The sequence below is a fragment of the Akebia trifoliata genome, chromosome 4 (assembly GCF_017979445.1).
Source record: "Akebia trifoliata isolate Shusen 1 chromosome 4, ASM1797944v1, whole genome shotgun sequence".
Taxonomy (NCBI): domain Eukaryota; kingdom Viridiplantae; phylum Streptophyta; class Magnoliopsida; order Ranunculales; family Lardizabalaceae; genus Akebia; species Akebia trifoliata.
The window spans coordinates 28,511,270-28,525,785 of NC_141378.1; the positions used below are offsets into that span (position 1 = coordinate 28,511,270).

General features: G+C 34.5%; 1 protein-coding gene across 1 annotated transcript; it reads left to right on the forward strand.

Annotated features, from left to right (window-relative positions):
• Positions 1-7,196: 7,196 nt before the first annotated feature.
• Positions 7,197-12,448, forward strand: LOC147404670 (uncharacterized). The gene is made up of 9 exons (XM_086440712.1): positions 7,197-7,288; positions 7,982-8,372; positions 8,465-8,548; positions 8,638-8,756; positions 8,840-9,104; positions 11,022-11,141; positions 11,274-11,438; positions 11,684-11,821; positions 12,190-12,448. The coding sequence occupies exons 2-9, from the start codon at positions 8,337-8,339 to the stop codon at positions 12,337-12,339; spliced, it is 1,077 nt and encodes a 358-aa protein (XP_086296838.1). The 5' UTR covers positions 7,197-7,288; positions 7,982-8,336; the 3' UTR covers positions 12,340-12,448.
• Positions 12,449-14,516: the final 2,068 nt, after the last annotated feature.

The window sequence follows — 14,516 nt, forward strand, 5'->3', positions numbered from 1 at the left end:
AACTGAGCACGCCATTGAGGAAAAGTGGAGGGTGTTAACTTTTCATTGATTTGAGCAGTAATATTGAGGGCAATAAGTTGTTTATCAGTGCTGGAAATGGGATGGGTATTGAGTGGAATTTGATCCGAGGAAGACGACATATTTGGGATCATATGCTCTTGCGAGAACGGCTCTTCTGATACCACATAAAAGAAATAGCAAAGCTATTTTTCAATGAATATTTTCCCACACTTTTATTGATGTATAAGAGTTTACTTATATACACAGGTAGGAAAAACTATTTATGGCAATGTATATAAATTTGGCTAAAACTATGCAACAGTTACAAATATACAAAATTGATTTTGAATGATCTTACTTGATTATAGGCTAGATGTGCTCTGTTCAATCTTGGCCTTGATTCTTGCAATTTGTCTTTATAATCTTCCCCTATGTCCTTAATAAACTCCTTAAGAGTTCTAGATGATGTTTTATATTCCTTAATTTCTTAAAATTTATTTTCTAGTGTAGATGCATTTATATTCTTGCAATTTAAATTCATAGTTTAGATGTTCATTTTTCTTGTTCTTTTGATGGCAATAGACGTAGAGAGTAAGCCATCCTTGGAGGTAATCTTCTCTTGATAAGTCTATCTCATGTATACACCTTGCACACACCCGCTCTTAAAAGGGCTATAAGTAAGGATATAGATTCTTGTGAGTCTATGTCAAACTTTTAGAGCCAACAAAAATAATCTAAGATGGACTAATATTTCATGCATAAAGTTTGACTCCCAAAAAGGTTTTGTTCAATCCATGAACATCACTGAAGGACCAAACTAATAAACAAAATCTCCTTAGAGAGCACATAAATTTGTTTTGAGGTTTTGAGACTCCAAATGATAATATCTATGTAGGTTTCCATCAAAGTCCCAAGCTCATAAAAAATTCCAGCAAACACTTACTTCTAGTAGGGTTTGCTTCTTTTTCTTATTTTCAAAACAAAACTATAGTCAATTTTACCTAAATTTTCTATTGCTTCCTCTATCTTTAAAATCCCAAAAAATGATTTTTTTAGTTCACCTTTGGTCAATCAATGGTAATCATCTTAGGATGGGAGGGACAAAGTGCCTAATACCTTCCTTGTCCCTCAACCGAGCATCCTTACCTTAGATTATTTATGTAGACCTCTCCCCCTTATCTTTCGAATATATACTTCACTACAGGCCAAGAAAAATAGATTTTAAAAACTTTGTATGGTGCCCATTCACACCTTAATTTAATGGTGGTGACTTCTAGACCCGTGTAGATGAGCTCAAACCCCCAAAGGTTTTGAAGCTCACGTATCTACAAATACCTTTATATTTTTTTATAGTTTTACATAATATATATTTTTTTAAAAACTTTTCTAGCATACTTTTGTAATCGTGAATTTATCTATCCCACAGTTCTTTTAACTTTTCAGTATTTGTTGTTACAAAACGTGGTAAAATGAGAAGAAAATTACCAAGATACCCTTAATAAGGTATGGCAAAGTTGTAAAGAAATATAGAAAATAGTAGGAGGATTAGAATGGTTAAGATGAAATTTGAGTTTTTTTTCTCTCTTTAAAATAATCAACATAAAATAAGGATTTTAGGGTGTTTTGATTTAAAAAAAAGATCATATAAGTCTTTATTTTTAGTTTTTAGGCTTTTATATGGCCTAACTTTAGAAGAAGGGAACCAATACAGAGTAGAAAAAATGGTTGTGTTATGCAAGGGACAGTTGATGCATCGCCTTTCAATACTTAGGCCCTCATTTTTTTTAGCACCTAGAGAAGCTGAGGTGATTTGACATTGCACTGCATCTTAGATAACACCAATGAAGATCAAATTTTGAATACTTCCTTTGGCCTCACCAACAGGGCCTTATTTGGCTTATGTTGTAATATCCAGGACACAAACAATGCTATAATACTGAAAAATAAGGAACAATAACAATTGTGGTGCCCGATCATGAAACCAGCCATCTTACACTTGAAATTCAAATATTAAATTACAAAAATGACCAAAATCTATGAATTTTAAATAACATCATAACACCTCTAACAATAGTTCTGCATCAAAACAAACTAGTTAACTAAGAACACATAACCTTCATCCTTGCTACCTTGAATCTCAACCTTTGCACTTGGCTTTTTGAGGATAAAAATTAGAGTCATGATGAATGCACATGGTCTTGGTATGCGGTTTGGTACATGACTGACGTGGTAAGGGCATATAACCATAGATTATTTTCATCGGGATATGTAGGAAAGGATGTTCAATTATGTGCCCTTGCCACGTCAGTCGTGTACCAAGACCGTGTGCATTCATCATTATTCTAAAATTTATCAAAAACTTAGCAATTTTAGGTACAGATCTAAGACAACATGTCTTGCATACTTGCACAGACATAGTTGTCACATCACAAAAGCTTTAACATCACAACAAGTTTTTGCTCATCATGTAACCTCACCTCAATCTTGACCTCATCTTCTTGATGGCTTTCTCCATTGCAAGGAAACCTTAATTCATGTTGTTATATTTGCACAACTAGCAAGAAAGAAAGGAAGTTGGGCAAATACTAACATCCAATGCTGCCAAATCCATTAACCTGTCTTATATTAACTAAAACCATTCCCCGAAATCAACCATTAAATCTTTCAGCTTTTGTAGCTCACTATCCAGCATTGGATTCTTATTTTTTTGGGTACTACTAACAACCTTGAGAAGTAAGATTATTTCTTATAATCTAATATTTTCTCATTCTCCATGAAGCTATATTTCTAGGCAAAGAAATCAATTGTACAAACACACACACAACAATGAGGTCACTAAAGGCTGCATGACAGTGGTTTCTCTTGAAAAAGCAATATTTCAATTGAAAATAAAGGGATTTGCCCAAAAAGTGCTTTGCTCAAAAAGAGCTCCAAGCATTCAGATACTTCTTGAGGCAAAGTTCTCATTTGCCTACATTAGAATAACAAAATGTTCAAATTCATACAAAGAGTACATAAACAAAAAAGTTAGCATTTTCAAAAAAAAAAAAAAAAATCCACGTCCCAAAAAGTTGACATTTTTAGCGAATAAAAAAAATATTGTACCAAAAATTTTAAATGTTCGTATCATAATCCAATATTACTTAACACACGACAACTTTTGGCTTTATCACATAAACCATCAATTTCATCTTTGAAGCACATGGAGTAGGCATGTAGCCCAACTTGCAACAGGGTACATCCACCAATTGCAACTGATTTGTGGTATCATATATTTTCGATCATGCATAGTTGGACAAGTGATTGTGCTGATGTAGCCAATCGCAATCAACTAGTGGGTGACAACAAAAGATGATAGTAAGGGAAGGAACGTGAGGCACTATTCATTTACCAAAACAACTTCGTAGCATGAACTTATCAAATGACCCCATTTGATATGACCAATCAAAATTGGGGGCTTGCAAGAACTTCCCAATACTTTAGTGTGGCTAACTCACATACCCTTTGGTCACTATGAAATAAATTGGTATATAGCTCTTTGTTATTTTCAAATTCCTTAAACCAAAACCACATCAATTCACCAACCATTGGCAATGGCCATCATTGGCAACTGGCAACATCTTTTGCTTCTTTTATGAAAGGAGATATTGACTTCAAAGGTAATTAATAAATATTCTCTTTTTTCCTTTGATGTTTCTTGGGACATAATTTCTTGGTTTTATGTTCCTTGCTTTCAACATACTCATATCTTGATAGATAATGTTTTCTTTATTTTATTAGCATTTCTAGTACTTTCTTAAATGATCCCTATAGTCTACCTCTTTGTTTAGGCACTAGAGATTCTTCCATCTATGTCCATGTTGCGCCTCCAATCTCACATAACTTATCCTTCATTGCAGCTTTTTGATAGACATTGGCATTGACATATCCTTCAAATATATCTTTCAATCTCTGGATCAATCTTGTATAATTACTCCTCTAAAGCTTCATCCACCAATAGTAATATCTTTCAATGATCATGTATCTTTCACATAAAAAATGATTCATCATTCCTTACATAATGCACAAATTCACGAATACAAAGCATCCCAAATGTGTGACAAATGATGACTATGAACCTAGTCATCCCTGTCTCTAGCCCTACTGCCATAGGTAAAGTGATTTTGCCGATGGGACTGGTTGGTGCACCATTGACACCATATATGCTTGCCTCTACTGGTTCTAGGTTGCCAACCACTCATATTTGCCCAATCGTAAATAGGAACAGGAGATCCACCACACTCCCAACGTATACGAAGATCCTCTTCAAGTCCACTGCCCCCATTGACAATATGATAACTAAGGCATCATTGTGGGGGGTGGTCACTCCCTTCAAGTCATCTTGAGTGAAGATAGTTTATTTGCTTCCGCAAATTGACTCTAGTATCCTTGTCACAACCACTTCCTCCAAGACCTAGTGCACCTCCCTTTTGCACACCACCTTTATGACCTTGGACCTGTGCGAGACTTCAATCACAATATTTGTATGGAACTCACCAATAATCGTGTTAACTACCATCTATGATCCTTGCCCTTGTACTTGGCTGGTTCTCTGGGGTGGGGGAGGTAGCTCCTGAGTCACTGCTTCCTTTGTTGTCATTGCCATGAATATCTTAAGTTTCCTTCATTGATCATATCTTGAATGACATGTTTCAACCTCCATCACTTATCAGTGGGATGATCATCTTACTAGTGGCACTCACAATGGGGCTTTCTTGGCCTATTTTTGCAATTTGTTGTGGGAAACACGAAGCTCAAATCCCTCTTTATATGCTTCAAGATTTTTAAGCGAAGCTCGGTCAGGGATGTTAAGACCCTCCTCGACCTCCATGCACCTCGCTTTCTCTCTTTTTTCCTCAGCTTTTGCTCATCCTATTTACCCCTGACCTTATACCTTCCAGCTTTGTCCTTCCTACTCCGAGCTCTAAGCCAAATCCCTAGACCTACAAGCTCAATATCACAATCTACAACATTCTTCACGCACCCCCTTTAATAATGACACATGTCATCATCATGATGGTTGTGGATTTTAGTCTTCCCTTTCTCCTTTTTAATTTTCTGAATGTTTAGATTAGACACAACTCTTTTGTAAAAATATTATCACTGTCTTTGATCATCTTTATGATTTTCATGTTGCCATTATTTTGGCCTATTATTTTAATTTTAAAATGAGTTTTTTAAAATGTTTGTTTCAGAGAATTTATTTGATTGGTCTTGCTTGTTCAAATTCTCTGAAATGTTTGGAATATTGATTCAGTTGTACTTATGCAAAATGAATTCATAAAAAATATTTTTCATAAAGAATTTTCAAAAATAAAGAAGAAAAATAATTCAAAATAATTGTTAATGAAAATATTTTCAATGACTCATACATCTAAAATGTTCTGACATAGCTAGCGCATTTGCAATGTACATGATATTGGTACCTACAATGTATAGGGTATTCCTACAATTGACAAGTGTCGTCAAACACTACGTGAAAATCCCAAATATTAACCAAAAGAATTGATGGGCCTGACCCGTCAATTTTTAAAATCAAAATTCCGCGGCCTTCAGACCACGTTTCTCATATCTTGCTCGCTCGATCTCACTCACTCTCACTATCTCTCGATCTCATCTCTCTCTTTCTCTGTTTTTCTCTCACTACAGGAAAAATCACCTATTACAACAACGTTTAGTGACGCTTAAAGTTTGATCGTCGCTATTGTCTTCATTTTGCGCTTCGTGTCTCAAACTCGAAACAGACTCTCTCTCGTCTGAAACTCCAAGACAGTCTCCCATCTCCGATGATCTCTTTCTCTCTTGAAATCAGTCTCTTTCTCAAGCTCGAAAATGAAGCCTCTGTCTCTGTTGAGGAGATCTCTCTGCATTTCTGTCGATCTCTCAAACGCGTGAGGTTTCAATCTAAATTGATCCGATCTAATCTGATCTCGGCTTCGAAAATTAAGGTATGTTTTCCTACATAATTTGTTAATTTTTCTCTTCAATCGATTCCTAAACCCTAGATTTTTCTGTATATTTTGTTGATTGTTCTAGACTGATCTTCTTTCTTCAATTTTGAAAAATCTAAACGCTCTTTAACAACTATTTAATGAATTTGTATGGAATCCCTATTTGGAGTGTTGTTGATCGAGTGATTCGACCTGTTCTGTCGATGATTGGAGTAATTGTAGATTTACTTGTTTGTTTTCTTTAATTCGAAAAATATTAGGAATATTCATGCCTGTTGTCCATCAACTACACCTTTAGGCCCTGACTTATCCTCCGTGGACAAACCTTGCGAAGGAACCCTTAGGTTGCGTTCTTTAACAACTATTTGATGAGTTCACATAGAAGCTCTATTTGGAGTTTTGTTGATCTAGTTATTAGACCTGTTCCATAAATGATGTTCTAAGTGAAGATTTCTATTGAAGTATCTGTTTATGTACTAAGCTGCTTTCTTCAATTCTAAAAACCTATAAGTTCTTCAACAACTATTTGATGCGTTTGTATAGATTATAGAAGTCCTATTTGGAGAATTTTTGAGTTTTGTAATTGTTTTTTATAATTGTCTTTAATTTTTGAATCTTCAATCACTTCGATCTCGAATTTCTAGGGTTTTAAAACAGAGCAGAGGGATTGATCGAGATTTTACTCTCCTAAGATTAGTTTGAAACACTAGATGTTCTTTAACTACTATTTGATGAGTTTGTATAGAAACTCCACATTCCGAGTACTTTAACCTGTTTTGTTAATGATAATCTAAGTGAAGCTTAATTAGAGTAGCTGTAGATGTACTTTTCCTCTTCAATTCGAAATTGAGTGTTCATTTTTTTTCCCTATAAAAGTAACAATTTCTATGTGATCTACAGGGTTGGGAAGATCTCTTTGATGAATCAGTATCCTTCGGTCCATATCTGTTGGAAGAATTTTTTGGATGATTTCTTTTAGTTAATGTAAGAAAGAAAATACTATTTAATAAACATGGATGCATGTTTAAATAATTGTTCTTGTTGTAAACTAAAAACACTTTACCTAAACACCTTGATACAATTCAAGACTTCTAGTTTAAATAATTTTTTACTTTTCATCTACCACCAAAGTTAGAACAGAGATTTACTATTTTGAAAGTTATGTGTTAGGTTGATGAATCAGTGTACTGAAAATTACTAAAAATAAAGTACTTAAACTGCTCTCATCATGTAGATGTATTCTATACTCATCATGCTGAACCAGATTACCTTGATGCGGCCTTGATTACTATTTTCAGGTAGTTAATTGATAATATTCTTACGTTCTCGTCCAATACTTTCTCTTTGCAATGTTTATAACCTCAAAAATGGGTTTGTTGATGCAAGCCCAATCAAGTCTAGGGTGACTTTGTATCTCTTTCTTTTTTATTAGTAACAATAAAGTACCTATAAAAATAAAAAGACTATACCTAAAGTGGTAGAGTTACAAAATTATGGACTATATTACCTATGCACAAAGTTTCAATTTACATCACTACAAGGCATAAGCCAATGACTCCACTATAGTGTGGGAATTCGAAAGCAAACTATCCATACTAGTGAACTCTGTTTGCCACCATTTATCAAGTCTAATTAAGATGACAATGCCAACTATAAAAACATCAACTGTTGATTATCAAAAACATCTAGAGTTACCTATAAAAATAAAATAAAAAAGCAAGGGTTGAAGGTGCCAACTTAGAAAGTTTGTAAAGTCTGTGACCTCGGATCAAAACCTTTCCTAATTGTAAAGGTGCCATCTCTATCCTTTTTTTGTTAGATTTGTATCTTTAGGCTTATGATTTTATATGAGCCTAATCCTAATTGTAAACAACTGCTGAAATTGTTTGGATGAGTGTTGTAAATGTTTTGTTATCATGATTAATTACTTGAGCCAAATCTTTGTAAAGTTTGAATCCAGTCTCACTCCTTGACCCAAATTTTCGTGGAAGTTTCTTTGAAGGAAGAGGTGCTGCTGAGTTTACTAGTGGAGTGCCAAGGGTGACACATCCTAGAGAGGTGAGGGCAATCCCCATAGATTTCAAGGATGGGAACAGCCAATCTAGTCATTCTGGACTTGGGCCTACCACTGAGGATGTCTCTGGGTCTGCATTTGCACATGGTCCTGAAATTCATGCGAATGTCATAGTTGTTGATGAAGAGGACGAAGATATTCCAACTGATCCCAATGCCCATTCTTCTGGTCAGAATGATGGTTTTTCGGGTGGAATTCTTCATGAGAGACACTCTAGACCAAGTGCTGAAGTACATAATGTGCCTAACAACGATAATGATGTAGAAGAAGAAATGATCCAAGCTGCCATCGAGGCTTCAAAGCGAGAGGTTGGACATCGACATTGTGCTCAATTTCTTCAATTTGGTATTGTTGATGCTATGGATCCCTTGTATCTTGACCCATTTTCATTTTAATTTAGGACTCATCTGCTCCCCTCCTTCAGCAAAGGCAACCTTACTCAGAAGATACTGACCTTGCACATGCCGTCTCATTGTCCTTAAAGGTTTCTGAATCTTTCCATTTGTTTTAGTTTTTGGGTTTTCTTATTTTCTTATTTATTATTATTACTTTTTTATCATGAACCGAGTTCAGACTGCAGAGCAAGATAATGCAATGCGTGAGCAGGGTGGGTTGGTTGGAACAGCAGAAACGGGTGTTCTCCATTCATCTGATGTGGCAGAATTGGGAAAAGTGACAACGGAAAACGAAAGGTATATATCTTTTGTTGCTGTTCCAGTCTATGATATATGTACAAAAATCATGATATTTTCTTTATTTTTTGTTCCTGGTGAAGGCAAGGAATTGTTTCTTTTAGCAGGGGAACTTCAAGTCATTTGGATTTGGAGGTAGGAAGCACATCCGTCCATGATGAAGCTGAAGTTGTAGAAGTTGTAGAAGAGGAGCCATTAGTGAGGCAGAGATCGAGACGCTTTTCTTTTGAATCTGTGGAGTCCGACAAAGATGCTGAAGAAATGGAAGATAGTCCACCATCAAGCCCTGGACCACGTGATATTGGTACTCATCCCCGACGTAACGGAGATGCTTTCCATTCTGATGAGGTATCATCCATCAATAAACAACACATTAGCAGTAATCTCAAGTCTCAACCTGCAATATCAAATCATAAGTGATCAAGCTTAGTGAACTTATTGCTTTTTTATTATTTTTTAAAATAATGTGCTTCGTGGATTTCATCACACACACATACGTAGACACTCATCTTGAAAATACCAAGGTTGCTTGATTTCATTGGTGTGGTATTTATTGATATAAATCAGATAAATTACAAGAAGTTCAATTACTCATCCCCATCCTTTGACCTTTTGTGCTCTTGGCTATTGTCGTCTGGAAACATCTCGGTGGCCTTCTGCATCTCCCTTACCTATTCCATTACATCAACATTATAGACATAAAACTAGGCAACAGTCAGAAAGAAAATAAAGTTAAGAGACTACTTAATACAGCATAAAACCAATAATAGTAGTCTAAGTGAGACACATTTAGATTATTCAATATCCACCCTTTTCCGCCGTTCTTCTTTGTGATATCGGAAACAGTTTTTACAAGTCAGAATAGTTTGGTACGCGAAGAATGATGTTGCTATATAGTTAGGAAACTATTCTGATAATTACTACACCAGTGCCTCAGATCGAAATAATCTACGAGGATCATACTACGAGGAAACTCCTAACACATTTAGATTATTGAACTTTCAGTTACTATTGGTATGAAGTCAACTCACCTTAGAATAATGTTGTATGAGAAGAATGATGCTTTGATCATGCCTAGCCACTATGTCATCGATTATATATAGAGCATTTTGTGGTATCTCTTGGAGTAAATGAGATGATCAGATGGTTTCTTATATGCCTTTAAATGGGCTAAAAAGTGGGCTTAGTTTAGGCTTTATTGTGTGCCTAGATTTGGCTATTCATTTGGTTAGGTTCCCATAGTCCATAGATGAAGTTCTCTCTCTATCTCTCATGCTCAATTTGATGCTCTAGCATTTTTAGTCACCTCAAAACACCTCTAGATAATGCTGTGAATGGTTGGTAATCAAAAAACAAAATTGTGTAGAACAAGTGTAGCCGAGTTGTGGGTGTTGCCATAGTGAATGGAAAGACTAGGAAAGAGGAAACATGAATGAGCACATACGAGGGAATCTAGAAGTATCCGTGATATGTGGTAAAATAAAGTAGATTCAACTAAGATGGGTCAGGTATGTGCAACAAAATGATGAAAGCATCATCCAAAAGAAGCAATTTGGTGCGGGTTGTAAGCTTTATAACGGTGGGAGAAAGACTGAAAAATTCATGGACTGGAGCAGTAAAAAAAGATATGTAAGTACATGTGCAAACTATGTACTATTCTGATGCTATATTGTTTGATTCCATTATTCTTTGTTTATGTTTAGAGATGTTGGTGAATGTTTCAAAATTTCTTTAGTTTTTCTTGGGAAATTTTATATCTCAGATATACTTGATTTTATTGGAGACACTATTGAGAAGGATAGCAAGTGTGATTTACACATTTATGTTTTTAGTAGTTCTCTCTTTTGTTATGTAGCACGGCTTAATTTCAATTGTTGGACTTAGTATTTTGCAAACTATGTACTATTCTAATGCTATATTGTTTAACCATGAAAATTGGATTTTATAGTGGATATATGGCTCCTGCACATGCGATGAGGGGTTATTTGACGAACAAATCGGATGTTTATAGCTTTGGAGTCGTAGCATTAGAGATTGTCAGTGGGCAGAGCAACACAAATTAGGTTTATATTATTCGAAGTATAAAAACATTAGGATATCTCAATATGTCAAAATCATCAAATTCAGTGTCATCCTCAGTCTATGACGCTTCATTGGTAAAATAGTCACCTCATCTTCATCAAGGTCATCTCCTCTTACTATTGGTCCTTGTGATTAGCTAATGTATAACATTTTGCAATGTAACCAATATCTCTCACTTTACAGTTTGTGAATAAATTGCGATATGCTAAAGAAGGTGCCAAGGATATAATGGATAGAACATGTGCAGACCTACCATGGAAAATTCTCCTCGAAGTTGATGGAAAAGACATTGAGATCCCAAAGGTGAAGTCACGCTTTCTTTGTTGGGGTCTTTTACTGTAAAATTTTGTTATTATTGACATAATTAATACTATAGGCCATTGTCAATTTTTTTCTCGTCGCTCCTGATGTTCCTTCGTAATCTTTTTCAAATAGGATGTTGAGGGTGTCATCGTGCTCAACATCGGAAGTTACATGGGAGGAGTAGATCTTTGGCAAAATGATTATGATCATGATGATGATTTCAATCTTCAGTCCATGCATGATAAACTGCTTGAGGTTGTATGTATTAGTGGAGCATGGCACCTTGGTAAACTTCAGGTATGGGTTGTGCTGTTTTTTTGCATTATTTCTGAAGTTTTAAATATAGAGATTCTATTGTCACACCAACTTTTGATAATGCCACACCAATTTATTTTCTAAATCACCAAAGAATTAGCACACACTTGCAGTGACATTAGCAAAAGTTGGTGTGGCAATAGAAGCTCTCTTTAAATAGCATGCCAATCATTGCTGAAATGAGTTGTTGTTTTCATCGTTATAATTATTGGGGTCTTATTCTACAGGTTGGACTTTCACAGGCAAGGAGATTAGCCCAAGGAGGAGTGATAAGAATACAAATTTCAAGTCCTTTCCCCATTCAGATAGATGGAGAGCCATTTATACAACCACCTGGCTGTTTAGAAATAACACATCATGGACAGGTATAATTTGTTCGGAGTTTCATTCACACTGATATGTCCTGGCACAACATCCTCGGTTGCGTACTTCACACACACACACACACAAGGTTATCCAATTCATTCGAAAGGTACCAACTGCGAACCGGTTCAAACCAACCTGTTCGCTGTGGGTTTGTGAAATGTAGCAAATCTGATGAATTCCATTCTACTTTATTGTTTTTAAATCCCCCTCCACATGATAATAGTTGTGAAAGCCTATCATGCTTTTCGTTCTCGTTCTTTTTTTTTTTTTTCTTTTAGTATGTAGTTATAGTTCTTCCCCTTTGAATGGTTTTTACTTATCGATGGATGCAATATAGGGAAAATGATTAATGAAATGCTGCATGCAGGAGGATGTGCTGGAAAGGGCGAAAAAGGCCAAGGAAAAAGCGGCACGTGAAGCACAAGAGTTCATTCCCCAATCTACAACGATAACAACACCGACCTCCACCAAAGATGTTGCCGATCCAGTAATTTCAATATCATTTGGTCTTATTTAGTTTAATTATTGTCAGTTATTTGTAGCTTCGACAGAATTTTCGATCTTAACAAAGAGGTTTACATGTATATTAATTTTGGGTTATTTAATTTAATTTGGAGTTTGTTTTATGATTTTTCTTTTGTTTTTTTCTTTTTCTGATTTTTTTTTATATATTATTTCGTTCATTGTGATTGGTGAATTAGAGGACCGTGCTATTGTTTTTTAAACCTCCAAAATTTGACGGTCATACTCTATGGATTTTTTTTTGTTTTTTTTAAAGTCCATTCTCCAATAATTTGATAGTCCAGGGCTGTCAAAAAAAAAATTCTACAAGAGAATATTTGACAGGCATATTTGACGGGAGGGTCCGTCAAATATGGGCCTTTTTCACATAGTGAAAGGTGCCTTAAAATGAAAATGTTAAATGATTGTTTCAAAATGATAATTTTTACAGCACTTAAAATATTTTGATATAGTTGGATGCATCTACAATGTATAGGATGTTGGTACCTGCAACGTACACAGTATTCTTGTGAATGGCCAACACCGCTAGTGGTGCTCTATATATTTGTTGACTGTTAAAAAAATGATTTGTCGATGATGGATTTCAATGCCAAGATCTTTTCCAAAATGATTTACCAAAAATGAAAAATTTTCAAAATGATTCCACAAAAACAATGCAAATTTTCCATTATTCTTTTAAAATGATATTCGATTTTCAAAAATGAAAAATGATTTTTTTTCTAATATTCTTTCAAAATGAAAAAAATAAAAAATGATATTTTTCAAATAACTACCCATATTTTCTTTTGATGGGAAATTTACTAATTTTGTTTCCTAATTGTCTTCTTCATTACCAATTTTGAACCTGAGATGTTGATGCCCTTTAGGGTCATGTGATCCTTTCTTTTTTTTTTTTCTTTGAAAAGAGGGTTCATTGTCGAGGGTTCAATAATGTACAACTTTTTATTCCTTTTCATGAGAAAGATTTGTCACAATCCCCTTAAATGACATCTTAAGGTGTTGTTATTTCCTAGTTGGCAACCCAATTTTTTTTTTCTAATGTTGAGTGAAATTGAGGTATGTATATTGTGCAATAGGTCCTATTCACTTCAATTTCTTAGTGGTGCTGGTATTAAAGAGTATAATTAGTCTTAATCCCAATTTATTTTTAAAATTTGTGTGGCATCGATAATTTTGTCCTATTTTCACAACCCACTACCAAATGTTATTGATTCATTGAATAATTTGTATGGATATTTTTCATAATGAGGACATTATTTTAACCTGATTTTTCTTTAATCCAATTATTTTTCTTCCTCCTCGTAGAGCTTGCAATGTTGATATTATGAGAGAAGTCCTTATCTTCTTTTCTATTTTCTTTATTGGAAGATTTTATGTCTCAGTCCCCATTTCTTTCCTTGTTTAATTTACAAAAAGAAGATAGTCCATATCCTCTCTATAGTAATTGCAAGACATGGATGCTTCCCTGTTGATACCCCCATTTTGTCACAAATTTTGATAAATGAGATTGAGATGAATATTTGTAAGTGCTACTCATTTTGTTTTCACTGGTAATGAGGATATTGGAATATGTCATTGGCTTAAACGCTTATTGATTTTCCTATTTGAGACATAAATTTTATGTTCCATTTTAGAAATCCTCATTACTATTTGATACAATGAACTTTTCCCCCATATCCTTAACCTTATCCCCTATTTTGTATATTTTTTACCATAAAGAGAGATTCAATATTAGCCTTCATAATAATGATTGTATGTTCATATCTTGCTTATAATTCTTTTGCATATATCATTTTGAACTTACTGAATGAAAAAACAATTTTACCTCAGTTTGTATTGAAGCTCTACCATCTCATGATTTTGCATTATTTTTTTCTTGATTTTTACCAATCTTATAAACCATATTGGCCAAATGCATGCATTTTGTGTGATTGCATTAAAATGATTACCCTGTATTTTTTTTATTCAACTGAATTTTCTCATTTTCCCTAAAAACTCAAGGTATTCATACTGCAAAGGGTAATATGATTTTATAATCTGTTTTTTCTTTTAAAGAGCTTTGTATCTCAAGTCTAATATTTTATTTTTTCAATTTTAAAGGAAGAATTTGTCCCTATTTTTAATTGTAGTGACCTTGAGACATTGAGAGCATCCTTATTGGAAACCAATTTT